Source organism: Eptesicus fuscus, chromosome 8 (assembly GCF_027574615.1).
Source record: "Eptesicus fuscus isolate TK198812 chromosome 8, DD_ASM_mEF_20220401, whole genome shotgun sequence".
NCBI classification, from domain to species: Eukaryota; Metazoa; Chordata; class Mammalia; order Chiroptera; family Vespertilionidae; genus Eptesicus; species Eptesicus fuscus.
Window position 1 is genome coordinate 78,530,837 of NC_072480.1, and position 27,413 is coordinate 78,558,249.

General features: G+C 49.2%; 2 protein-coding genes across 2 annotated transcripts in view; both read left to right on the top strand.

Moving 5' to 3' along the window:
* ANK1 (ankyrin 1) overlaps window positions 1-27,413 on the top strand; it is a 208,456-nt gene that overhangs the window by 171,871 nt on the left and 9,172 nt on the right. Inside the window, exons 33-40 of the mRNA XM_008143869.3 lie at window positions 1,472-1,597; window positions 1,723-1,842; window positions 3,331-3,409; window positions 3,706-3,780; window positions 5,173-5,304; window positions 6,137-6,283; window positions 19,753-20,311; window positions 23,289-23,577. Coding sequence (XP_008142091.2) covers window positions 1,472-1,597; window positions 1,723-1,842; window positions 3,331-3,409; window positions 3,706-3,780; window positions 5,173-5,304; window positions 6,137-6,283; window positions 19,753-20,311; window positions 23,289-23,577 — 1,527 coding nt within the window. The remainder of the gene's footprint in view (window positions 1-1,471; window positions 1,598-1,722; window positions 1,843-3,330; window positions 3,410-3,705; window positions 3,781-5,172; window positions 5,305-6,136; window positions 6,284-19,752; window positions 20,312-23,288; window positions 23,578-27,413) is intronic.
* On the top strand, window positions 14,753-15,235 carry LOC103288276 (60S ribosomal protein L29-like). Its single transcript, XM_054720267.1, has one exon. The coding sequence runs from the start codon at window positions 14,753-14,755 to the stop codon at window positions 15,233-15,235; it is 483 nt and encodes a 160-aa protein (XP_054576242.1).

Consider the following 27,413-nt stretch of genomic DNA (forward strand, 5'->3'; position numbering starts at 1 on the left):
TATATATATTTTGATTGATTTCAGAGAGGAAGGGAGGGGGAGAGAGAGATAGAAACATCAATGATGAGAATCATTGATCGGCTGCTTCCTGCTCGCCCCCTACTGGGGATCGAGCCCACAACCCAGGCATGTGCCCTTGACGGGAACTGCACCCCGGGACCCTTCAGTCCACAGGCCGATGCTCTGTCCACTGAGCCAAACCGGCTAGGGCCTGGGCTGTTTCTCTGATGCCCCTCTTGAGAAGCACACGAAGGTGAGGAACGTCATTGTTGGCCCAGTGATTTGTGACGATGAGAGCTGACATTTGTTAAAGTCCTTAGGTACCAGGTAACAGTAAAAGTGCTTGGCTAGCATAATCTCACCTGATTCTCATAACTGTGTGTACTTTTGTCCCCAGTTCACAGATGAGGAGACTGAGGCTGAGAGAGGTTAAGTAACCTATCTAAGGTCACATAACTAAGTAAACAGCCGGGAAAGGATTTGTCCAAGTAGTCTGACCCCAGAGCCCACACCCTGACCTGTGCTAGGGTTTTGGTAGCGTCCAGCTGAGGAAGCAGGAGAGAGGGTGGGACAGATGATGACTGGATTGGAATCTGCCACTGACCCCAGGATACTCGCTCATGTGAAGATGTGTGATAAGCCACAACCTTCCCGGAAGTCTGGTCTCGGAGTTGGTGCTGAGCCTTTGCGGGTGGCTGAGGGCCTAGAAGAAAGAACGAACTAAGCAAAGCATTTATTCTGTTTGGGCCTCAATTTCCTCAGCTGTCAAATGGGTTCAGTTGAAAGCAGTATATGCACAGTTGGGCCCCTTATGTTAGGGGTGAGATTAAAATGTCGCATGGGCCCGAGCCGGTTTGGCTCAGTGGATAGAACGTCGGCCTCGGACTGAAGGGTCCTGGGTTCGATTCCGGTCAAGGGCACATACCTCGGTTTGCAGGCTCGATCCCCAGCCCTGGTGGGAAGCAACCAATCGATGTGTTTCTCTCATATCCATGTTTCTCTCTTTCTGTCTCTCCCGCTCCCTTCCACGCTGTCTAAGAAATAAATGGGGGGGGGGGGGATATCTTCTGGTGAGGATTAACAAAAAACAAACAAACAAAACAAAAACTTGCATGGTCCTTCTAGCACTCTGCATACACTAAAGATTTTGGATGGGTGTGAAAAACGGTTTGTTTTTTCAGAAGTCATTTTATGATATCCTAGTGGGGTTCTAGGGCACTCTGACAGCCATCCTGGTCAGCCAGGCAGGGATATATGAAGGTTTCTGCTTGCTGTAAAACCCTTTCCAGTAAGAAAGCATAACCTGGAAATATAACCTTTTCCCAAACCAAGAGTGTGGTTTCCCAGAGCAGACCTGTACCTGGAGCTGTAGGAGGGGTGCGTCCCGAGGGAGGAAAGGCCAGAGCTGAAGGCAGGACAGCACCTCTGGGTGCTTCTACGTGACAGCTGGATCGCTTTCCCTTCCCTGCAGGTGCTGGAAGGGACGCCCCTGTTCGCAGAACTCTCCGGGAACCTGGTGCCCGTCAAAAAAGCTGCCCAGCAGCGGAGTTTCCAGTTCCAGTCATTCCGGGAGAACCGTCTGGCCATTCCTGTCAAGGTGCCGACCTCCCTTCTGGGTCTAGAAAGTTTGGGAGGCAGAAATCTCTCGGCCAGCCTCGTGGCCTGTGGAACGCCCCCCCCCCCGCCCCCCACCCTGAGTTCCCTTTGTGTGATTGGATTTAGGTGAGGGACAGCAGCCGAGAACCAGGAGGGTCCTTGTCGTTCCTGCGCAAGGCGATGAAGTACGAGGACACGCAGCACATTCTCTGCCACTTGAACATCACCATGCCCCCCTGCACCAAGGTGAGCTGCCCCCCGAGGAGGATCCTGGGCCAGAGGTGGGGTCCCTGAGGAGGTCGTAGGTCGACCACTTCCAAAGGGCTTCCCCCTGTTGAAAAGCTGCCTTTGGATTCCCTGAGGCTCGGAAAGGCTCTTCAGTCTCCTCTGACATTTGGCTGTGGCCTGGCAGGGACAGCATGCCTGGCCCTTTCTGCAAAGCTCAGGAACAAAACATCAGTGTCAGGTGGCAATCTGCGTGTTCACCCTAGGGACTCTGAGCTCTCTAGTATGTCCCTTCTAGGAGGTTCGAAGGAACCTGAAAAACATCTACCCCGGTACCCCTCGTCTGAGGCCTCTGAGGCTTAAAACTGGGCATGGAATTGCTCAAGGTCACCCAGCCATTTGATAGCTTTTTTTTAGCCTCTTTTTCAGGTGCTTCCCTCAGGGAGGCAGGCCCTCAGAGAAGGGATCCCTGGTGTCTCAGCCAGTGCAAACACCCAGGTTTTTGAGCTCACCAAAGGCATCGTGACCAAGTATGGTCACTTATTGATATCCGTAGGAGTATCAGCGTCAGCACATATCACAGGGACTTGGGAGTGATCATATGTCTCCATGTTTTTGTTGGTGTTGTTTTAATAATCAGCCTTCCCTGCCAAAATAGAAAAGCAGCAAGGTTACATTCATGCATCTGTGGCTCAAATTCTCTTTCCTGTCTGGGGACCGGGGGGAGCCAACTTCTTTTTCAAAATAGAATTCCTGCATCCTTGAGCAAGCATCTGGGTGCTCTTCCATGGCATTAGGCCTTGGACCAGTGTCACAAATGGGTCTTTTGAGCAGAAAGGAACCCAGAAAACGGTTTTTGGTGTGTGTGTGTTTTTTTATTTTTAGTTCAAACCCCAGCTTCACCATGTATTAGCTGAGTGAGCTTTCACAAGTTATTTAGCCTGTCTGTGCCTCAGTTTCCTCATTGATGACATGGGAATAATAATAGTATCTACCTTGTAGGTCATTGTGAGGATTATACAGGGCCTGGAACATGATAAGGGCCTCACGGGTTTGTAATTATTGTTATTATTTATTTTTAAAAATATATATTTTTATTGAATTTTTAAAGAGGAAGGAAGGGAGAGGGAGAGAGAGATAGAAACATCAATGAGAAACTTCATCGATTGGCTGCCTCCTGCATGCCCCCTACTTGGGATCAAGCCCACAACCTGGGCATGTGCCCTGGCGGGGAATCAAACTGGTGACCTGGGTCGACGCTCAGTCACGGAGCCACAGCAGCCAGGCATTATTACTACTACTATTATTATTATCACTACTATTATCATTATTAAAGTATGTGAGGATTAGAAACACCCTCTCACCCCCACACTTCTACTCCTTGTGTTCAGTCTCCAAAGAAGTGGAGTCTTATTGTTCTCCACCCCACAGCTTATAGCTCGAATCACCTTCTCCAAGAGGGGGAGGGCCTGAAACCCACAGCTCGCTTTCCTTGTCGTCCTTCTGCAGGGGAGCGGAGCCGATGACAGGAGACGGACTTTGACACCGCTGGCCCTGAGATACAGCATTCTCAGCGAATCCACACTGGGTATACACCTCCCCGGCATGCTATGTGCCCGCTACCTTTTCCAAGGAGGTTGTGAGTGAGCCCACGCCTCCCACCCTCACAGCAGCTCTCTGTTGATAGGATTGACGCCGTGCGTCATAAACGCGGCAGGTGGAGCCTTTGGCTTGGGTCTCCTCCTGACCCTTACAGGTTCTCATTAACCTGGTGCACACTGGGGTTTATACCTGACCTGAGCATCCACCTGGGATCGTTTACTCACCCCGGTCGATTCTGTGTCCCACCGAGGCTACTCAGTGAAATCCCATGCTTCTCCCCAGGTTTTCTCAGTGGGACAGACCGAGCAGACATGAAGATGGCCCTTATATCCGAACACCTTGGTCTCAGCTGGGCAGGTGAGCCAGGGAGTTTGAGGTAGAAAAAGCACGTTGCCTGTGTACACCTCCCCCTAATGAGCACCTGATGAAAGCATTTCTAGACCCTCTTTTTACTATCCATTGTGTTGTGATTGTCTTGGATAGGTCTGTTGCCCAAGCAACTCCTTTGGGGCCAATAGAAAGGCAGGCGCTTCCTCTCTCTCTCCCATTTCCATCTGGATTTCCTTTGTAAGGAAGAATACAATGTTTGACGTTACAAGAGACCTTAGAATTGATCTGGTTCACCTCATTTTACAGATGGGAAAACTGAGGTCCCACCAAATGGAGTGACTTTAATTATGTAGCTAGTTAGTGACGGAGCCCAGAAGAGCCAGCAAACAAATTACAAACACTCAAGCAAAAGCCAGGTCACCTGGCGGCCTGTCCACCGCCCCCGACACACTTCCCATTGCCTTTCCTCACAGGTTGGTGTTGCTGAGGGAAAAGGGGGATTAAAGGCTAAATCTCAGCATTTTTTCATTTACAATCTCCGGCAGTCGCTGAAACCTACCACATGTCTTGTCAACAATAAGGGTGGGTCACGTTGGAAGTGAAGAGTGGGCAAAATAAAGTGGAAGCTGGAAACGTGCTTTGCGCAGTCATAGGCCCTATAACTGAATTCTCCCCCGTCTTTTGGTGAGATTTTATAGGAATAGGCTCCCACAGTCCCCCTGCAGGAGAGCTTCAGACAAACTCAGAAACCTAAGCAAGAACTTGCTGAAGGGCAGTGTGACAAAGGTTCCCAACAGGAATTCTGAGACTTTTTATTTAAGCCAAAAAAAAAAAGAATGTCTACTGCTTATTCTTAAGGGGTGTGTGTGTGTGTGTGTGTGTGTGTGTGTGTGAGGCACCTTCTGATTCTCACTGTAACTTTCCCTCTGGTCTTTCTCATCCTTGAAATTAGACTCTGATGCTGTGCTCCCTTCTAAAGCACCTGTGAGACATGACAATAAAAATAACGGGAGGGAAAATAGGCGAACAGCCTGTGTTATTATTGCCTTGCTTTTAGATGGGAGCTTGCATTTTCATTTAACATGTAAATAATGCCTTTCCCTGAAGAAATGTAACTACAGAAATGCATTGCCATTCTAATTGCTTCTTGGTGGAATGTAAGTTGCCTCCTGGTGCAGTCCAGGCAGCCCTGGGGTGGGCGTCCGCAGGCTGCGCCCCACTCCGGGCTCTGCACCGGCTGCTGTGACCTTGGATAAGTTGCTTACCTTCCTAAGAGGCTGCCTGGTCATCTTAGATTTCACTCGGTATTTCCTGGTAAGAAGGAATGTCCAATCCAAAGGTGCTCCCGGCCAGATGCCCAGCCTGGGCGCTGGACCAGCTCCGGCGTGGCTCACGCCGCGCCTTGTTCTTTGCTTGCAGAGCTGGCCCGGGAGCTGCAGTTCAGCGTGGAAGACATCAACAGGATTCGCGTAGAAAACCCCAACTCGCTGTTGGAGCAAAGCGCAACCTTGTTGAACCTCTGGGTCATCCGCGAAGGCACAGACGCCAAGAGTCAGTACCATTAAGCCGCGGACGCCTCTCTTTCCAAAGCCTGTGCCAGGACCTAGTCTTCTCCACATAGCTCTTCTTTCAGAACCCACGTTTCACGTTAGCCTTCGGAACCGATCTGTTTTGCGCTCTGTCCCTCTCACGCACACACCTCTCAGGCTCCCTGGGTCTTCTGGGCAATCCCGCCAGAAGAGGATACCAGAGAACCGTGGCCTCCAGCTTGCCCCCATCCTCACAGTTGCCCCAGGACCCCTAGGTAGCAGCACACGTGTAGGGTATGTGACATCCTGTTGAATTTCTCACACAATTGAGGACCGTCCTCTCGGGACAGAGCATGGGTGAGCGAAGCCTGTCCTCCTCCTCCTCCCAGAAGCCTTTTCTCCTCCAACCTGGGGGAAGGTTTTTCTCACTCTTTTCAGCTCCTCCTCAACCAAATTCCCGTAGTCAGAACCACTAAGAGGAAATGGAGTGTTTCCATTCGCATCTCAAGTCCACTGGCCCTGAGATACAGCATTCTCCGCGAATCCACAGGACCAGGGATTTTAACTATTCTCACGCTCCTTCTCTTGTAGTTTTCTTCTTAAATGACAGTAGTCTTTCCAGGCTTTGAAATTGGCTACTATTAGGGACTGGAATAGATCTATTACAGGGTAACGGCATCTTCTCCACAGAGCAGTTTGCTTGGATTCTGGAATGCCTCCACGTTCTGAAAAATAAATCGCCTCCCCCCCATCTCCCATTGCCCCCTCCCCGTGTTCAGAGCCCCGGGGCATTCTGCACTGCCCTGCACTCATCCGAGTTCCCGCGCAAGCCCTCCTTTCCTTCTCCCCGACAGTGGAGAACCTGTACACCGCCCTGCGGAACATTGACCGGAGCGAGATCGTGAACATGTTGGAAGGCTCTGGCAGACAAAGCCGCAATCTGAAGCCGGACCGGCGGCACACAGAGCGGGACTACTCCTCCTCGCCCTCCCAGATGAATGGTGAGTGTCCCCTGTGAGGAGGTGGGGCTGGGCCAAGCCGGCCTCCCAGCCTCCAGCCGGAGACTCTTTATGAAACCATCTCTCCCGTGGGTGGGAGGTCTGTCTCCACAACTCCCTCCCCAGGGTGGTGAGGAAAAGGTGAGCAAGAGAGACAGGCCTGCCCCTCTCTGCAGAGAGGTTCCCTGAGGCTACCCCAAGCAACAGGCTGCCACGGGGACCTGCTGTTGTAGTGGAAGAGTTTGGGGCAGCTGCTAGACTCCTGCCCCTACAGGTCGCACGTCCTCTGTGCGGCTCTGCACCAGGCCTGGGCGCTCTCTGGGCATCCGTGTCCCCATGTGTAAAACAGTCAGTAGCTGAGGAGCAAAGGGCATGGAGCTGCTGGCCCAGGTCTGAGGGGGATGAGCTGGGTGCTACTTTCAAAGTCCCATTGCAGCCCCCCTGTGAGGCTAAGCAGGTTACTTTTCTTTGAGTCCAATGTCTCCTTTTCTCTCTCTCCCTTTTTCCTCACCCTGCCTATTTCCCCCTCACTCTTTGTGATGTGGTTCAGCATGCACAGGAGCCCCCAATGTGACCAGGCCCCTGGGGGGGTTGACCTTTGCCCTCAGCACTCCCACTGCTGTCTCTTGAGGACCACTTTCCTTTCAGCAGCCATGGAAGGAGCCAGCGCATGAAGGACGGGCCAGAGACTCCCACTCCCGGCCCTTCAGCTGCCCTCCTCTAGCCGTGGGCACAGAGGCAGAGCAGAGACCTGCTCTGTGGTGGGAGCAGGGGGCCGGGTTCTAGTCCCTCTTCCCTCCTGACTCCAGGTGCGGCTGTCATCGTCTCTTCTTTAAAATCAGCAATTGGGTTAGATCCCTCAGATTCCTTACAGACCCTGAAAAACAATGTTTAATGTTGTGAACGATCACCCTCTGGTGCCTAATATTACCCTGGAGAGCTGCACTGCGCTCTTTCTGCTCCCCAAGCTCCTAGTTTAATGCTCGTCCCCAGCCACTCACACGTGTGCTCCTGTGCGGGCACCTGTGGCGCCGGGCATGGTCCTGAGTGGGTAAGTTCTAGGCTGGGCTGGGCACAGGGCCTCCTGCCAGGCGGAGCTGGCTCAGGCCGAGCGCCTCACACCTTTCTCTCACCGTGTCCTGTGTCTCCCGGAACATGCCATCTAGCGCCCCTGGGGGCAGGGCTCATCGTCTGTGGATCATGTCCTGTCGCCTCTCTCTTCTGCCTCTGACCTCATTGGACCTGCAGTCCACTCATTCTCTCCCACCGCCTGTCTCCACTGTCTCCGCCTCGGCCAGGTGTTCGGGGCCGTCAGCCTCCGCACATGCATGTCATGGGGGACTCCTGGCCCTCCCCCGCCCCGCGTCTCACGGCTGCGTGCCAGGGCATGTGTGTGCGTGCGCAGGGCTTGTCTCTGGCTCCAGGTGGAGGCTGCAAGCTGTGCACTGCTCACGCCTCACATCCGCGTAAAGGGCTCTAAGACAGTGGTCCACCAGGGCGTGCCTCCGGGGACCTGGCTGGAGCGGGGCAGGGCTGCCAGGTAGACCCGTTGGCTTTCACACAGGAAAGAGGGAGGGCGTGCGGGAATGCTGCCAACTCCGGGAAATCCAGCGGACAGCGCACTTCTTGTCTGTGTGATAACCCATCACTTGGTTTTCTTAACATCCCAGGCTTTTTAGTGAAGTCAGATCAGCAAGTTTTTGTTTTCTTGTGCCCCCGTTATGTACCTACAGGACCATGGGCCCATAGAACTACTAAAAAAAGGCATTACAACAATTAAGAATCTGTTAAGAGGGTAGGTCCCATGTTAAGTGTTCTTACCATAATAAAAAACATTTTTTTAAAGAGTTACTGCCCAGACATTTATGAGCGCCTCACATTGGCCGTTGGCCATAGGCCTCCCAGCCCCTGTCTGGCCTAAAGGCTCAAACGCCTAAACCGAGCTCTAAGTCCCTGTGTGGGGCTGGGTCTCTCTGTGCCCCAGGGGAAGGTCTCTGTTTCAGTTGGCCAGCTCATCTGGCAAATATTTTCGTATGCCAGGTACTCTTCTAGGCAGGGAAGATAAATCAGTTCTCAAACAGCACTCCCCACCCCAATAAACAACCCCAAATTCTGCCTTCATGGAGCTTACCTTCTGTTTGGGGAGTCCAATAGGAACATAATATGTAAGTGGATTGTATAATGTGCTAACAGGTTACAATAAGTGGTGTGGAATAAAATGGACCCTAGGAAGGGGGGTGGGAGTGCTGGGGTTGGGGGGTAAATGAATGGTGGGAGTGGGGAGCATTTAACAAAGCCTAGGAGGCGAGGGAATGAGCCAGGGGAACATGGGGAAAGGACACCCAGACAAGCACACATTCAGTGGCCCTGAGTGGGAGGCTGGTGTGCTCATAGAGCAGCGAGGGGCCACAGGGGCTGGGCAGAGAGAGGGCGGAAGAAAGGAGTGAGCAGAGACCAGAGGGCCATAGGGGGCCAGCTCTTACAGACTATCCTCGGGATATTGGGTTTTACTTGGAGTGAGGTGGAGGGCTATGGGAGGCTTTGGAGCAAAAGAGTAACATAACTTAAGTTGTTGCGGGGGGGGGGGGGTTTGTTTGTTTGTTTGTTTGTTTGTTTTTTCTTAATCCTAACCCAAGGATTTTTTTTCCATTGATTTTTAAAGAGAGTAGAAGGGAGGGAAGGAGAGGGGGAGAGAGAGAAACATCAATGTGGGAGAGACACAGCAATTAGTTGCCTCCTGCATACGCCCTGGGGGCCAGAAATCATTCCTTCAACCCAGGTACATGCCCTTGAGTGGGAATAGAACCTGAGACCCTTCCGTGCACCGGCCAACACTCTAACCACTAAGCACACTAGCAAGGGCCTAACTTAAGTTTTTAAAGGATCCCTCTCACTGCTTTGTTGATTGTAGACAGCGACAAATTGAATGTTTCTGTGCTTCCTTGCTTCTCTGTCCAAACTCATCACCCCTTCTGAACCCCCTCCTCCAGCAGGTCTCCTGATAGGCACAGGCTGTGTGCCCTGCGTGCATACCCCCGCCAGGGCCTGAGCAGACACTCAGAAACTGACTCCCAGGATGGTCCCTTCTGCCTCTCTGGGCACCAGCATTGGCTTTTGATTGTTTTTCCTGCCTTCTTCCCTGTCCCAGGAAGACCACCCCACATCTGGGTGCCCTTCTGGCTTGGAAAGAAGGAGAAGGAGGGGTCAGAGGTAGAAGACTGGGAGACAGCAGCCTCCTGCAGTTGCTCTGGCTTTCTCCCGGGCAGAAGCAGTGATGGCTTGTCCTGAGGTTAGCCCAGCCCTCTGCACGATGCTCACGGTCAAACCTTGCCTCCTTTGTGCTTGACCTCGTTTCTCTGCTTGTCTGAGTCTACTTATGAAGCCATGGGGACTAAGGGCAGGGATTGGTTGCTCCTGGTGTCAGCGGAATAGGAACCTGAGGTCTGTTTTCCTGCCTTCCTGGCTCCTCTTGCCATCTGTACCTGGACTGGCCAAAGCAGAAGGGGGCTGAAGCCAAAAGGCCACTTGCTTCCCCTACACAAGAGGGAGACTACCCAGGCCCTTGGGTAATACCAGTAAATGTGTAGACAAAAGTTACCTAAAAGCAGGGGGAAAATAGCATGTTCCTAAAAATAGAACAGATTTCTCCTATGAAAGGAAAAATGGATACCTCACACCCACACTTGTCAGCTCCATTTGGTTTGATAAATTGAACATATATTAATGTCTACTTAGAAATCAAATGTGTTTTCTTTCTATCTATCAACTCTTAACAAATACAACTGCTGAATTTGGCTCCTGTCTGAGGTCAGGTTGTCTGTCCACTCCTCGTCTAGCTTGCTCCTGACATTAATAAGGATAATCATTACATCCAGATAAGCAGAGACCCACATGATAACCTGAGATGAGGACAGACCTGGGGAGGGACCACTGGACTGTCCTCTGTCCGAAAGCAGTATGTATGGTTGCCTTTTACCTGGTTCCCCCAACAAGCAACCCAAAGGAGAGGCCTCTAGACTGAAGGATGTGCTGGTGACTAAGGTATGGCAGCGTCGCATGAGACTCCTAGAGAGACAGATACATCTGAAATGCAACCCAGGGAACTCAGCAGACCTTATTTTGGTCTGGGTGCCACCTGTGAGATGTTCCTTATGAGGTTGTACTCAGGCCTGAAAGAACATTGCTCTGACTTAGTAGTAATCCCCACCGGCACTGAGTATGGCCACCTACAGCCTCAGATCCAAGCTTGTGGGGCTGTGGGTGGACCAGTGGGGTCCTCTGAAGTCTGAAAGGGAGCAGTGAGGCATAGCCCCTAAATTCTTTTACCAGGGGAGGGGCTCTAGGATAAACACAAGATGTGAGAGGATGTGCATAAATTAGTTATCTTTACAGATGTATTTTTATTTAAATGAAAATGTATTCAAGTGAACACCATGGAGTTTTAAGGTGGAAAAGTCGCAAAGAATACTCAGGAATGAGCCTCAGGTATTCTGTGGCCAGTAGAGCTACCATCTCCCAGTCTTTATCAAGACTTACTGAGATTCCCAGGAATGACAGAATGTTCATCTGGCCATATCCGAGGGACTGTTTAAGATGCATTTCACATCTGGCCAAGATGAGGCAACTGGGACTGAATATACCCTCCTGTTTAAAACAGCCCCCGAATGGACAAAATATACGAAGTAAACATTTTCAAGACATTGGACATCTGGCAATAAAGGGCAGTGATCCATGAGACCTGGAAATACACAAAGTGAACCGTATTGCTAGTTTCTAGTCATGGCATGGGGAAGAGACATCCAAGAGGACTCCCTGGATTGAGGAGGAGTTGCTGAGAGTCCAGGGAGACTAGGGCAGCTAGAGGTCCCAAGATAGATTACCAGGGAAGAGAAAGCTGCACGGACAGAGAACTCTGGAGATCTGAAGAGATTGCCTCTGGAAGTTTTGGTTGAGTATAATCAGCTATACCCAACAGGCAGACGGATCTCTCACAGGCATTGCATAGGGAATAAAGAAAGGTTCTGTCTCAGAAATGGAGAATAGCAGTCCCTAGGTTGAGCAGTGCTCCACCCCTGCCTAATCATTCTTATAAGTAAAATTAAAAAGGATCAAACTATTTCCAAGTAACCTAACTGCACAAAAAACAAAGCTCAGGAATATGTATGAGAATATGGAAATATCCTGCACCAAACAAGAAAAAATTCACAATGTCTGAATCCAATTAAAGATTATCAGACATACAAAGAGGCAGGAAAGCATGACTCATAATGAGGAGAAAAAAAAATCAATTGAAACTGACCTAAAACTGACACAGATGTCAGAATTAGCAGACAAGACTGGTCAAGCAGTTATAACTGTATTTTAGGATTCAAAATGTCAAGTAGAGACATAGAAGATATTTTTAAATGATTTTAGCCAATCTTCTAGAGATAAAACTATAACGTGTAGGATTAAAAATACACTGGATAGGATTAGACATTAGACATTACAGAAGAAAAGATTGGTGGATTTGACTACATAGTAATAGAAACTCTCCAAAATGGAACACAAAAAGAAAAGAAATTAAAAGTATATATATCAGTGAGCTATGTGACAATTTCAAGTGACCTTATATTTGTGAAATTAGAATTCCCAACAGAGAACTGAGTGAAAAAGCATTTCAAGAAATAATGGCTGAAATTTTTCCAAATTTGATGAAAGCTATAAATACACAGATCCAAGGAATTCAATGAACCACATGCACAAGAAACATGAAAGCAACTATGCCAAGGCATATTTTAAACAAATTGGTCAAAACCAGTGATAAAGTCTTAAAAGCAGCAAAAAAAACAAAAACAAAAACCACAGTGTGTAAAAATAAAGAATATCAGGTTTCTCATTGGAAATAAGTGAGAAGACAGTGGAGCAACATTTTTAAAGAACATCTCTAAAGTAACCTAGAATTTTGTACCCAACAAAAATAACTTCCAAAACTGAAGGCAAAAGAAACTTTTCCAGACATACAAAAGCTGAAAGAATTCATCATCAAGGAAAAGGGGAGAAATGGATTCATATAAAATACTACAAGCAATGTTAGGGAGAAAAACAAAAGCCTTTCAGGCCAAAGGAAAAGGATAACAGACAGGATAAATACATTATTTTCTAATTAGATGTCTCTTCAGAAGCCCTGAAAACAAGGAGAAAGTGGAGTGAAATATTTAAAGTGTTAAGGGAAAAAAAATAGCAACCTAGAATCCTGTATCCTGAAAAATTATCCTTGAAAAGTGAAGAAGTAAATACTAATACAAACAAAAATTGAGGGAATATGTTGCCAGCAGGCCTGTCTTGCAAAAAAATATTAAAAGAAGTTCTTTGGAGAGAATGAAAATAATACAGATCAGAAACTCAAATCTACATAGAGTAAGGAAGAACATCAAAGAAGAATTGAGTAAAGATAAAATAAAAACTTATTTTTCTTATTCTTAGTTGATCTATAGGCTAAGCTTGTTCAAAATAATAATAGCAGCAATGTATTTAATTATGCTTATGTATGCTTATATATAAGCAAAATGAATGATGAATGACAGCAGACATCTATGATAGAAGGAACGTGAGGGAAGAATTAAGATTATTATGTTATTATAAGGTATTCACATTGCCCATGAAGTAGTATGGTGTTATTTGAAAGTAGACTTGTATTACTTGGAAATGTATATTGCGAACTCTAGGGCAATTGTTAAAAAAAAGTTTTTTAAAAAAGAAGCATAACCAATATTCTAGGAAAGGGGAGAAATGGATTCATATAAAATACTCAATTAAAAATCACAAAAGTCAGAAAAAGAGTGGAAGACAAAAATAGGAACAAAAAACAAGGACAAAAAAATAGAAAACAATAATATGGTAGATATTAATCCAACTATATAGATGATCACTTGAGTGTCAATGATCTAAATGCATCAATTTAAAGATGGAGATTGTCAGAGTGGATCAAAAAACACAACTCAATTATTATCTTCATGAAACCCACTTTAAATATAAAGACACATACAAATTAAAAGTTAATGGATGATGAAAAATATGCCATGCTAACACTAATTTAAAAAAAGAATGAATAGTTATATTAATTTCAGACAGAGCAAACTTGAAAACAAAGTTAGGGATAAATAAGGGTATTACATAACAATAAAGAGGTCAATTTCTCCTAGAAGACAAAACAATCCATAATGTATATGCATCTAAAAACAGAGCATCAAACTATCCAAGGCAAGTACTGATGGAACTACAGGGGGAATAGATGGATCCACTATCCTGGTTGGAGACTTAGGCACCCTTCTATCAGAAATGGACAGATCCAGCAGACAGAAAATCAGGACATAGGTGAACTCAACAACACCATCTATCAACTCGACATAAGTGACATTTATGGACTACTTCACCCAACAACAGCAGAATATACATTCTTCTCAAGCTCACATGGAACATTTGCCAAGATAGCTGCCTTCTGGGCCATACAACACACCTTAAGAAATTTAAAAGAATAGAGATCATGTAATAAATCAATATAATTCATCACATTAACAAAGTAAAAGAACCAACCATATGATCATCATAATAGATACAGAACAAGGATTTGACAAATCCAACATCCATTCCTGATTAAAAACCAAAAAACCTCTTGGCAAGTAGGAATAGAAAAGAATGCATTCAACTTGATGAAGGGCATCTAAAAAACAAACAAACAAAAGCTAACCTTACATTTAATGGTGAATGCTTTTCCTCTAAGTTCAGATACAAGACAATGATATATACTCTTAATGCTTCTGTTCAACATTTATTAGGATGCTAGCCAGTACAATAGGGCAAGTGAGAGAAATAAATGGCAACCACATTGGAAAGGAAGAAGTAAACCATTTACTCAGACAGCAAGATCACATGTATAAAACTAGTGGAATCTACAAGAATTGATTAATAAATAAGTTCAATAAGCTTGTAAGATACAATTTTAAGATATAAAATCAATTGAATTTACATACTAGCAATGAACAATTATAAAGGAATAATATTTACAATAGCATTGAAAAAAATGAAATACTTAGAGATATATCTGGTGAAAGACACATTGCAAACTACAAAACATTTCTGAGAGGAATTGAAGAAGGCCTAAATAAAGGTAGAGGGACATCTTGATGATGGACCAGAAGACTGGATATTGTCAATTCTCTCAAAATGATCTATATATTTGATGCAATCTCAATCAAGATCCCAGTATGCTTTTTTCCCCCAGAAATTGATAAAGTAGTTCTAAAATTCACATGAAAAGACCTAGAGAATGAACAAAGTGGGAGGAATGAACAAATTTGGACTCAGACTACCTGACTTCAAGATTGATTACAATGCTATGGTAATCAGTACAGGGTGGTATTGTCACAAAGATAGATAATCATTTTCTCTTCTGGTCCCTGGCACTCGGGAGCTGCAGGCTTTTGTGCGGAGATGGCCAAGTCCAAGAACCACACCACACACAACCAGTCCCGAAAATGGCACAGAAACGGCATCAAGAAACCCCGATCACAAAGTTACGAATCTCTTAAGGGGGTAGACCCCAAGTTCCTAAGGAACTTGCGCTTTGCCAAGAAGCACAACAAGAAGGGTCTGAAGAAGATGCAAGCCAACAATGCCAAGGCCATGAGCGCATGCGCTGAGGCCATCAAGGCCCTGGTCAAGCCCAAGGAGCCCAGGCCCAATATCCCAAAGGGCAGCAGCCACAAACTCAGTCGACTTGCCTACATTGCTCACCCCAAGCTTGGGAAACATGTCATGCCTGCATTGCCAAAGGCCAAGGCCAAGGCAGAAACCAAGCCCCAGGATGAGGGTGTGGCTGCAGCTCAGACTCCCAACAGGGCTCAGGCTCCTGCCCCCAAAAGTGCCCAGGCTCCCGCTCCCAAAGGTGCCCAGGCCCCCACGAAGACTTCATAGTAGAGGCCTCTGTCTGCCGATGTGAGGACGGAAGGACTGGTGGGACCCCTGGGCTGCTGTCTGCATGGCGCTGGTGTCCTCCTGTGCTGTTTGTACAAATAAACCTGTGGCAGGATCTGTCAAAAAAAAAAAAAAAAGATAATTAGTGGAACAGAATAGAGTCCAGAAATAGAACCACATGTGTATGAATGACTGATTTTTACAAAGGTGCAAAAGCAATTCAATAGAGAAAGGAAACTGTTTACAACAAGTGGTACTGGAACAATTGGATATCCATATGCAAAAATGAACTTGGATTCATACTTTGCACCACGTACAAAAAAATAACTTGAAATGGATTATAAATTAAGTCTAAAACCTAATACAAAAATTTATCGAAATAAACATAAAACTATAAAACTTTTAGATGAAAACATAACAGAAAACCTTAATGATCTTGGTTAAGACAATGATTTATTATATAGAACATCGAAAGCACAATCCACAAAAGAACAAATTGATCATTTGAACTTCATCAAAACTTCTTCTCTTCAGTATACCCTGTGAAGAAAATGAAAAGACCAGGCACAGATTGGGAGAAAATATTGGCAAATCTGATATAGGTCTTGTGTCCAGAATATATAAAGAACTTTCAGAACTCACAGTAAGAAAACAAACAACCCAAATTTTAGAATGGACGGATACTTAACCCATAAAATGTTCAGATGGCAAATAAGTGCATGGGAAAGATTCTCAACGTTAGGGAAATACAAATCAAAATTACCAGGAGATACCACTACACATAAGAATAAAATGAAAAAGACTGACCATACCAACTGTTGACAAGGATGTGGAGGAACTGGAACTTCCATACACTGCTGGTGGGAATGTAAAATGGGACAACCGCTTTGGAAAAACACTTTGGTTATTTCTTGAAAAGTTAAACATATACCATATGACCCAACCATTCCACTCGTAAGGATTTCCACAAAGAAAAGACAGTGTATGTCCACCCAGGCAAGCAGCTCTATTTGTAATAGCCCCATGTTGGAAACCCCAAATGTCCATTAGCAGGTAAATGGATAAACAAACTGTAGTCTATCCATCCAATGGAATGCAGCTTAGCAATAAAAATGCAAAAATCATCAATTCATGTAACAATATGGATTATACCCAACTATCAAATTGAGTGAAAAGCCAGACAAAAAAGAGGGCACACTGTATAATTCCATTTATATGAAATTCAAGGAATCCAAACTATAGTAACAGAAAGCAGATCAGTAGTTACCTGGAAATGGAGTGGTGAAAGAAAAGATTACAAAGAAAAGATTTCAGGAATGATGGATGTTCCTCTCTTCATTGTGATGATGGTTTCATGGGTGTATACCTATGTCAGAACCTATCAAATTATCTACTTTAAATATAGGGTTGTTGAGCATCAACCTATGAACCAAGAGGTCATGGTTCAATTCCCAGTCAGGGAACATGCCCAGGTTGCAGGCTCAATGCCCAGTGGGGGTCATGCAGGAGGCAGCCAATCAGTGATTCTCATCATTGATGTTTCTATATCTCTCTCCCTCTCCCTTACTCTCTGAAATCAATCAATCAATCAATAAGTAAATAAACACAAGGTGGAGCAAAAGGAGGCTTACAGTGTTAATATGCAAAATACAGAGTTTATAAAGCTATTTCAATCATAACCTGCATGTCTTCCTCCATACAAACAACTGTAAGCCTACCTTTGCCCTACCCTGTATGTGCATTTATTGTATGTCGACTGTTCCTCAATAAAGATATCTTGAAAATATATTAATGGGGCCTGGCTGGTTTGCTCAGTGGTTAGAGCATTGGCCCTCAGACCATAGGGTGGTGGGTTTGATTCCTGGTCAAGGGCATGTACCTCAGTTGCAGGTTCTATCTCTGGCCCCAACTTGTGGAGGAGGCAACCAAAGTGTCTCTCTCATATGAATGTTTTTCTCTGTCTCTAACTATCTCCCTCCTACCTCCCTTTCACTTTCTCTAAAAATCAATAGAAAAAATATCCTCAGGTGAGCATTTAAAAAAAAAGATATTAATGGCAGATTCTAGTGAAAAGACCACTCTGACTAGCTGTGCCTTAAGCAAGTTGCTGAACCTCTAGTTTCCTTATGTATAAAGTTGGAATAATATTACTTTCCTTGTAGGGTTGTTGTAATAATAATTTAAAATAACATATTAGATATCTTTTATACAAAATAGATGCTCCAGTAGTAATAGAATATAATAATGCTTTCAAAATAACAAGAAGAAAAGTAATTACCTGAATCTAAAGTGCCCTGCTTGCATATATCTGGAGAGATTTCTTTGGAGGGTTTGAAGGCCATTGCCCCTGGCTTCCCAATTCCTTAGGTCACAGATTCACATACACTGACTTGCAGTTCATACCGTGGTAAAATTTGACCCACCCATTTCTCTTACTCTCCTACATCTCTGTTCCTAGTTTGGTCAGATCTGAAAAGATAGTCCCTTAGTATCTGCCACTGCACAACCCTACCCACCGGCCACCCCACCACCTCATGGTCTCTTTCTCCTCTTCCTAATGTTGAGACCTGGAACCACATAGACTTGTAGCAATCAATCAGGAAGAAAACTCTCCTGGGAAGAGTAAGAGAAGATGTGTGTCAATCACATAGCATGGTTCTTGGCTCATTGAGATATGTAAATGCTAGCCATTGTGGTTTTACTGACTATGGATGAGGTCACCTGTTTCTGCTCCCGTGTCCCCCTCACACACCCAGAGAGCTCTGCAGCAGTCTTTGGAGCCAATGAATTCCCAATCCGGTCTAGGCACATGGGAGGAAAAGGTAGACACCATTCCTGCCCTCAAAGAGTGCAGAGTTCATGAGCAACTTAGTGGGGAACATGGCTGGGCTCAAAGAGGGGCAAAATCAACGTGAATGGAAGTCATTGGGAAAACATCATGGAAAAGAGGACAAAGAGAAGCTGCTGGTTTGTGTGTGCTGTGTGTTTGTAATCCCCAACCCTTTAGCCTGGTATAAGGCTTGTAATTTACCTTAATTAATATGTTTTTGTTGAACATGTGAATGAGGATAGCTGGAGATGGTATTGTCAAAAGGAGAGAAGGGCTGGGGAGCAGCTGAGGCTCAGAGCTGGGAATGAGGAGGGCCCATTTGGCTAAAGAAAGGCCCAGCCCAGGAAAGAGCCTGATGCGGGGGATGGGGTGGGGGTGTGGGGTGAATGGCAGAATGAAGAGCCTGGACACTAGGTTAGAGTATCTAGGAAGGTCGATACTCTGCAGGGAGCAGCGCCACCCATGCCCAGGTCCTCCCTTTGGCTCTGCTGGGTCTTCAGAAGCTGTAGGCACATATCCACTCTCTAGTTCCCCAGACAAGCTGAGCCAAATGGAGAATCTTCTAGTTTCTAGTTCCTTCTCCCATCCACAGATTGGCTCCTGCTCTGAAGGGGAGTCAGAGGCCCTCTGTCCCCTTTTCACAGGGACCCCCCCCCCCCCCCATTCCTGGCTAGAGGAGCCGCCTGACAGGACAGTGCAGCTGGCACACACGTTCTCACACATTTACACGTGCCACTCACTCGGGCTCCTAGTCACTTCTGAACACCAGGGAACCAATACCGGAGCCAATCAGAAAACTAGCAGGGACTCCTGGCCGAGCCAGTCAGGAAGGAACAGACGTAAGAACAGGCTGTGCTGACCAGGGTACCATGCACAGTGTCCTGAGCCAGCTGGCTCCGGTCCCACCTGCTCACTGCTGACCAGGAGCTGGAACACGGCTCAGGGCCTACAGGCAAGGAGCTCAGGGCAGAGGACTGGGGTGGCAGCCGACCTGCCTGGTGCCTCCTGGCCCCTGTTTTGAACCCTTAGAGCCCTCCCTTGTGCCTCTTGAGATCATTCAAGTTTCTAGAACCTTTTGGCAACGTGAGGAAAAGTTACTTCATCCCAAACCAAATGATTTCCCATTTGACCACTGCACCGAGGCCTGTGGGTGTTCAGTGTGCCCACTAAAGCCCTCCAAGGCAGCTTGGTTTCTGACCCTGGGTCTGGGTGGGCCGCTCCCTCCCTTTAAGGTACATTCCTGACAGATACTCCAAGGACTGTGCTAAAGGGACGGTTGGAGCGAAGAAAGAACATTTCTTTCTGCCCAGCCGTGGAGAAGTGGGCTTTTTCTCCATTGGAGACAGATTGGAGCACAAGTCCTTTGGATCAAGGCTCCTTGATCTAGCGCTCCGAGCTGGAAAGGAATTCCGTTCTCTTTGCCATCCAGCAAAGGCGCCCTCCTCTTTGCCCCTCTCCCTGGCTGCCCCCACCCAAACCAGAGCCTTGTTTCTCCTGCCCAGGTGCTCCGGGCAGCAGCCACAAGGCCTGAGCAATGGAGTTTGAGCTTGGAAAGCCCCTCGCCCGGAATGTGCATGCCTCTCTGTGGCCGTGGCCGTGTGTGCGTGTGTGTGCGCGTGGACCTGCACGTGAGCGTGTGTGACAAAAATCGCTTCTGGAGCATGTTGCCCTCTGTCTGCCCATCCAGGTTACTCCTCGCTGCAGGACGAGCTGCTGTCCCCTGCCTCCCTGCACTACGCGCTTCCCTCTCCGCTGCGTGCAGACCAGTACTGGAACGAGGTGGCCGTCATAGACGCCATCCCCTTGGCGGCCACGGAGCATGACGCCATGCTGGAGATGTCTGACATGCAGGTGTGGTCCGCAGGCCTCACACCCTCTCTGGTCACTGCTGAGGACTCCTCTCTGGAGTGCAGCAAGGCCGAGGACTCTGACGCCACCGGCCACGAGTGGAAGCTGGAGGGGGCGTTCTCCGAGGGAACGCAGGGCCCCACGCTGGGCTCTCTGGACCTTGTGGAGGATGACACAGTGGATTCAGATGCCACAAATGGCCTTATCGATTTGCTTGACCAGGAGGAAGGTCAGAGGTCAGAAGAGAAGCTGCCAGGTCATGAGAGGCAGGAGGACTCGACAGGTGCAGGGCAGGACTCAGAGAATGAAGTGTCTCTTGTTTCAGGCCAGCAGAGGGTGCAAGCCCGCATCACAGAATCCCCCACTGTGAGTCGGGTGATGGAGACAAGCCAGGACAGGTAAGGGCTGGGCTGCCGGGGTGGGATGCCTTGCCTCTTCCTGGGTTCCCGGGTGACATTGTGCCTGGCTGTAATGCTTAGGTGCTGCTGCCCACCCTGACTCTGTGTTCTAAACGCCCGGGGACAAATCCATTCAGTATCACCAGCTGACCTCCGAAGCCGCCCAGAGCTCAGTCTGACCCCTGTCCCGTGAGAATGGAACTGTGGTCTGCAAAGGCCAGTTCCTCCCCAAGACACCCTGGCTGTGGCCCATAGGAGAGAGGCTGAGGGTGTTGGATGGGGGAGCACACTTAGGAGAAAGGTTCTAGGCTTGAAGGAACCACGTCTCTAAGTGCAGCTGGGGCTGGGTGCCCGGGCCCCTATCACCGCGGAGTGCTTATCGTTGAAGACCATATTTAGAAACCTACCAGCCCCGGGGCCCGGGAAGTCATTTGTATGGTCACACAGCTTGCATGTGACAGAGCTGATAATGGAGCCCTCTCTCCTTTACCTTTTTGAAACAGTGAGGCTGGTGGGTTTATCTAGGGCAGGACAGAGCTTTCAGCTGTTCGGAGCCGGCTGTTCTTGTGGGTGACTCCTCACCAAGCTCCCTGTGGCTAGAAGGCCTGGTGCCGCGCCAGCAGCAGGGAAGCATCGGTGGCAGTTCGGGCAGAAGGGCCTTATGCTCCTCTGGGACCCAGAGAGCCCTCAGACCCTGGCCAGGCCCGCAGCCACGCCGTGGACGCCACACTCCGGGGGCTTGGAGTGCAGAGGGGGCTCGTGGCGGGAGGGAGAGAGGAGACAGGCAGGTGGCGGGTATCGCGTTGGCCCTCCTGGACCAGCTGGCACAGGAAACAAGCGACGGCAGCTGTTTCTTCCATGTCGCTGTGCTTCCTCGATTCTCCCTAAAGCAAGGATACCGTTTCTGTGTTCCAGAAGGCTGCGGCCACCCAAGGAGCTCAGGCCCGGCCAGGCCGTGGGAAACCTGTTCTCATTTCCTCTTCCCATCCACACTGCTCCACTCAGAATGTGGAGCTGCCTGGCCAGTCCCCAGGGTCCACTCCGTGTGGCCCAAATACCATTGGAGGAGGGCAAGGAAGGTCGTTTAGAAGATGCACGGGTTTATTTAGTTCCCAAACTAATCCTTTCAGTGGGGGAGGGGGAGAATTGGACAGACTGAGGCTGTGAGGATTCAACGTGAAGTACTGGCTTTCCTGTGAGAGAGACCATCTTCCAACAACCCTGATGGCCATTCATCCAACAGCCTTGATGGACACTTCGTTGTGTGCTGGCCTCTGCACCATGGCCACAGCGGGGTCACCAGATGCGGAACCAAAAGGCCTGGACGCTGGGCCTGAGGGTGTTACAGTGTGGCTCTGTGGCCTTGGTCAGCCCTCTGATGGGGACGAATTTTGTTCACTCGCTCAGCAATATGTCTTGAGTGCCTACTATGTGCCAAGCATTTATTAAAAACATGCCTAGGTACTGGGAATATGGCACTGAACAAAACAAACAGTCTCTACTTGTAAGAAGTTTATATTCTAATGGAGAAACAGATGGTAAACAAGATAAAGTAAATAAAATTAAAAGAGAAATGCTAGATATTAAGTGATAAAAAGAAAAATAAAGCAGGGAATGGGAGCAGGAGGAGTGTGTGGCGGGGGGTGGGGTGGAGAAGGGGTGGTTGAAATTATAGATAAGGTGGCCAGGGACGCCTGGGAGAGTGACGTTGGAATAAAGACTTAAAGGAATTGGGGTGGCATCCAGCCGAAGGCCCAGCCGGTGCAGAGGCCTTGAAGTAGGGCATGCCCGGCATAGTCAAGGGACAGTGAGGAGGTCACTGTGCCTACAGTATACTGATCCAGGAAGATGGGGTCGGGAGGTAATGAGGCCAGATGTGTCAGGCCCTGAGGCTCATAGAAAGACTTGGGCATTTACTGGGAGGAATGCGGAGCCATTGGAGGGTTCTGAGCAGAGGAGTGAGGTGATCTAACAGATGCCTTGAGAGCAGCCTGACATGGGCAGGGGTAGAAGCAGGGAGAGGAGCGAGGAGGCCAGTGTTGGTGATGTGGACCCACATGGTAGCCGTGATGGTGGCGAGAAGTGGTTATGCTCAGGGTATATTTTGAAAGTTGAACCAAAAGGGGTTTGCTTACAAATAAGACGTGGAGTGTGAGAAACGGAAGTCAAAGAGCTCACCAGTGTCCTTGACTGACAACTGAAAGGATAAAGGTGCCCTTTACCACAGACTGGGGAAGACTGGGCGGAACTGGTCTGACCGTGTCCTCGAGGTGCCTGTTGGGAATCCAGAGGAGAGAAGTTGAGGAGGCCGCTTCCCACCTGCAGTTCAAGGAAGAGGTGCTGGGGCCAGGCACCTGGGCATGAGCAGATGTGGACGGGGCGTGAAGCCATGGCCTGAACGCGCTCCTTTAGGAAGTGGGTGTAGATAGAGCTGAGGTCTGAGAATTGAGCCCTGGGTGCTCCAACGTTCAGAAGTCAGGGAAATTAGGAGGAACCAACAAAGGACACTGAAAAGGAGAGGCCAGAGAGTGGGGGAAACCAGGCAAATGGGGTGTCCCAGAAGCCACGGAAGAGCGTGTTTCCAGGGGGAGGGAGTGACTGCCTTTCAGGTGAGCACTGAGATGAGGACTGTTGGGTGCAGGTGGCCTGGAGGGCTGGAGGGGAGGTGAAAACGTGATGGGTGCAGAGGCCCCATGACTGGATCTTCGGTGTGAGCCTAGAGTGGGGTCGTCCACTCAAAGGGAGGGGACCAATGGCACTGGTACCCATGGCCCTCCTTGCCTGGACAGCATGGATGGCCCATCTGTGCCTCTCTGGACAGGGCAGTCAGCTATGTGATTTGCCCCCACTCTCCCGTCCCTTGGGTGGGCTGTATAGGATGTGTCCTGGGTGAGCCAGGGCTCTGGAGGGGGAGGGTATCTCCAAGAGCAGAGACTGAAGGGTGACCCGGTGTCCTTTCTCTCTTCCGGGACCCCAGACTGCAGGACTGGGATGGGGAAGGCTCCATTGTCTCGTACCTGCAAGATGCTGCACAAGGTTCCTGGCAAGAGGAGGTCACGCGAGGCCCACACTCATTCCAGAGAACCGTCACCACCGTCAAAGGGCTGGAGCCCAGTGGGTCTCGGGAGTACGAGAAGGTCCTGGTGTCTGCCACTGAGCACTTGCAGCCAGAGCAGCCCGAGGCCGGGAGCCTGCAGGCTGACCGGGAACGAAGACACCGAGAGCGGCTGCAGGAGGCAGAGAGCACCTTCTCCCAGATGGTAAGGGTGAGAGCCCGCAGGGAGGGGCCTGCTGATGCCTGTCCCAGCACCAGGCGACCTCCTCACTCAGCCCAGAGCCGAGCGTGTTTATTTGCTTTAAGCATTGTGGCGGTGACTTCACTTTCTCTAGAAGCTTCCGTGGTCTTGGTCTGTCTGTCTGCCTCCTTGACCCCTACTGAGGGAAGGGAGGGGCTGACCTGTGGGGAGCTCCTGAGCATTCAGGCACAGCCTGTGCCGTCGTCATCCTCACAACTGCCCGGCTCCCAGCCGTTATTCCCATCTGCAGCTGATGGTTGAGCAACTTGCCCAGGGTCGCAGGGTCAGAAGTGGGCTTTGAGTCCAGTCTGGCTGACTCCAAAGCTGTGATTCTTGTTTTCTCTTTTCGGCGTGTTTTAGAAAGGGCTTAGAGCTGGGTGTCGGGCTAACTGGTCCAACCATGGTCTGCGTGGCTGTGGACAAGCCCCTCTCTTCTTGGCACCTTGTTTTCCTCGCTGGTAAACGAGGAGTGAATGGATGATCGCCGAGGTTCACCCGGCGGGAATTCTGGTTCCTGGGTGGGCTCATCAAGGGGCACAGGAGAGGGATGGGGAGAACCTTCCCACCACAGACTCGCTCTCCTCTCCTCCGGTTTCCTGGCCTCTTCCTCCATCAGCTCTCCCTCCTTCCATCCCTTTCAGTTTGTCTTACTGTACTTTTTTCTGTTCGTTCACTTTTATCTTCATGCTCCATTCTCATTTTCTTGACCCTCCTCATTCCCACAGGCTTCCATTTTAATGTGGGTTTTGTTTGTTGGTTTGTTTGTTTAGATATATTTTTATTGATTTCAGAGAGGAAGGGAGTGGGAGAGAGAGAGAGACATCAATGATGAGAGAGAATCATCGATCGGCTGCCTCTTGCACGCCCCACACGAGGGATCGAGCCCGCAACCGGGGCATGTGCCTTGACCAGGAATCAAACCATGACCTCCTGGTTCATAGGTTGACACTCATTGAGCCATGCCGGCCATGAATTAATGTGTTTTTTGGAAAAAATAAGTTTTATTATGAAAAACTGCAAATAAATACAAAAACAGACAGAATATCATCTTAACTCTCCATGCACACACCACCCAGGCTGCACAATTCATGGCCAATCTTGTTTCATCTGAACCCCCCTCCACTCTCTCCCACCTCCCCCATATTATTTTGAAGCAAATTCCAGATATCTTCTTAATGTGTCTTTTAAATGTCTGGGTTCTTATAAAATTTGCGTTGCTGGTCTGTGCCCATGGATTTTTAATGTGTGCACGAGCGGTGTGTTCTGTGTCTCCTTTGGTTTCTTCCTGTTGGGTCAGCGCGGTTTCCTCACCCAGCAACCGCTTTCTTCCTCCCTGTCCCATCTGCTTCTTTCTTCTCTTCCCGTGCCCCTGTCTGAGGCCAGTGCCAGCAGGCACCCTGAGGCCCGCAGGACTCGCTGGCTCCACAGTGGTCCCAGGCTGCTGACGGCCAAGAGCTGCTAGGAATTGAACCGGGTTTTATTTAGAATGCGTCCTTGCCAAGTATGTGCCTCGGACAGGACAGGCGGCTGCGTCCATTTTTAACCCCAGCCCACCCGGGTGCACATTCTGCCATCGAGCTCTTCCTTGGTACCCACTGCTGCTGCTCCCAGCAGCAAGTGCTCAGCCCAGAGCACAGGAGCTCTTAACCGGGTTTGGACTCCTGACTCCCGGGGAAAGAGAAAGACTGCAGGGGCGATATTTTCCACCTTTCCTCTGCAGACAGCCTTTGGTGAGGGAAACCTGGGGAGAAAGCAGGAACACCCCAGGGGTTCAGGGAGAAACCCTCTAGGTCATTTGGTCCATCTGACTCATTTACAAATGAGCAAACTGAGGCCCAGAGTGGCTGAGGGTGTGTCCAGGGTCACAGGATGAACCAGCGTCAGAGCCAGGAGCGTCCAGATCTCCTCCGTTTCCCAGTGGGCGTGTCATTATGGGGCAGGGGGAGGGGCGCGGGCACACCTAACGCCTCCGCAGCCTAGGACAGGATTGGATGGTGTGGATGAGCTGTTGTCCTAATCATCTGGCAGGACCCGGGGGATGATCACGAGGTCCATTTAAGGTGACAGTTTACAAAGCACCTATTTGTCAGTCTTTCCAGTGAATCTCTGGAAACAGTGGCAGAGAGATAGAGAGATGCCTCATCCTTTGGGGCTTGGGAGGCAGGCCTGAAATGATCGTGAGCCAGCCAGTCCTCCCCTAAGGACCTGGGGGGAAATACCTGAAATTGGGCTCTTCTAGGCTGGGCCAAAACCAGATATACTGTGGCTTCTATTTTCCCAGTGCTTTCTTGATGAAGTGAGGCAGTGCTGTGCTGTGGCGGGAGTTTGAAATCTGACTCCTTCGTTTACTTACTCTTTCACATAGGCAAGTGCCTTAACCTGTCTGTGCCTCCTTTTCCTTTGTGGAAGGTGATAGAGACTGCATGGTAGGATCGTCGCAAGGCTAAAGTGAGTTAGTATATGAAGTACATGGGGATGATGCCTGCAGAGCAGTGCACACTGCAGTATTTGCTGTTATTATTGACTAGAGGCCCAGTGCACGAAATTCGTGCACTCAGGGGGGTCCTTCAGCCCTGCCTGTGCCCTCTTGAAGTCCGGGACCTCTCAGGGGATGTCCACCTGCTGGCTTAGGGAGCGAGCCTAAGCCGGCAAGCGGACATCTCCCGAGGGGCCCTTAGTGCTGCCGTGGAGGCAGGAGAGGCTCCCACCACCACCGCTGTGCTCGCCAGCTGTGAGCCCAGCTTCTGGCTGAGCAGTGCTCCCCCTGTGGGTGCGCACTGACAAACAGGGGGCAGCTCCTGCATTGAACGTCTGCCTCTAGTGGTCAGTGCACGTCATAGCGACCGGTGGTTCCGCCGTTTGGTTGATTTGCATATTAGCCTTTTATTATGTAGGATAGTGGTGGTACTCACAGCCCTGTGGTCTTCACAGCACTCTCGAGAGCACTTTAATTCATCCTCTTGTAAGGGATGAGGAAACTGAGGCCCAGAGGAGGCACCCAGCTTCCCCAAGTCCCCACAGTGAGGGCATTGTCAGGTCAGTGTGCTGTGTCCCAGATCTTTGTTCCCTCTGCCACGCGGAGGAACAGCCTGATCCCAAAAGTGAATTCCTTTCAGCCACAGCTGCCGCGGCCGCATTTGTGAATCAGCTCTGTAAAGACAGGCTTAATGCGCGTGGTTCCTGCTCCTCGGGGGCGGGCGTTGACAGCCAGCATGGGAAGAGCCTTTGAGGACAGGCCTGAAATAGACACACCGCTTACACGCTTACATTTAGGGCTGCTGCGCCCGGTGAAGAGGCTGATGGGAACTGCACAGCCCCGCCACCTGTGCCGGACCCTGCTGCGCTGGGCCTGGGCAAATCACTTATCCCAGGGCTATTTTTGAAATAAACCCCTAACTCTCCAGGGCATTAGCGGGTCCCATCCCCACGAGAGGGGGTGAACATCATTCTGAACAGGCGATAGCAGCCCAGGGAAGCACACGCGTAACTGCATTCTCCGGACACTTATTTTCTGGAGTCCCTGAACGAGAGCGCTTCCCTGGGCAGAGCTGCCTCTAGTTCCATGGGGGCGGGCAGGCAGGAAAGGTGAGGGGCCGTGTCCCTCCTCAGGCTCTCGGTGGGGCGGGGCGGGGTCTCCCACAGTGACTTTGACATGTGCTCCCAGTGCCCGGGACACACACACCTGCCGGCTTTCTTCTCGCCCCGTCGGACAGCCCTAGCAGCTGGGTTGGAAGCTAAAATTATCAAAGCCTGACGTCACCCGGGCGTGAGGGCAGAGCCTGGGGCTGCCGAGCAGCAGGACACTC

Bases quoted from the DNA above. Each gene is read 5' to 3' on its own strand.
- LOC103288276 (XM_054720267.1), top strand. From the start codon at position 14,753: ATGGCCAAGTCCAAGAACCACACCACACACAACCAGTCCCGAAAATGG.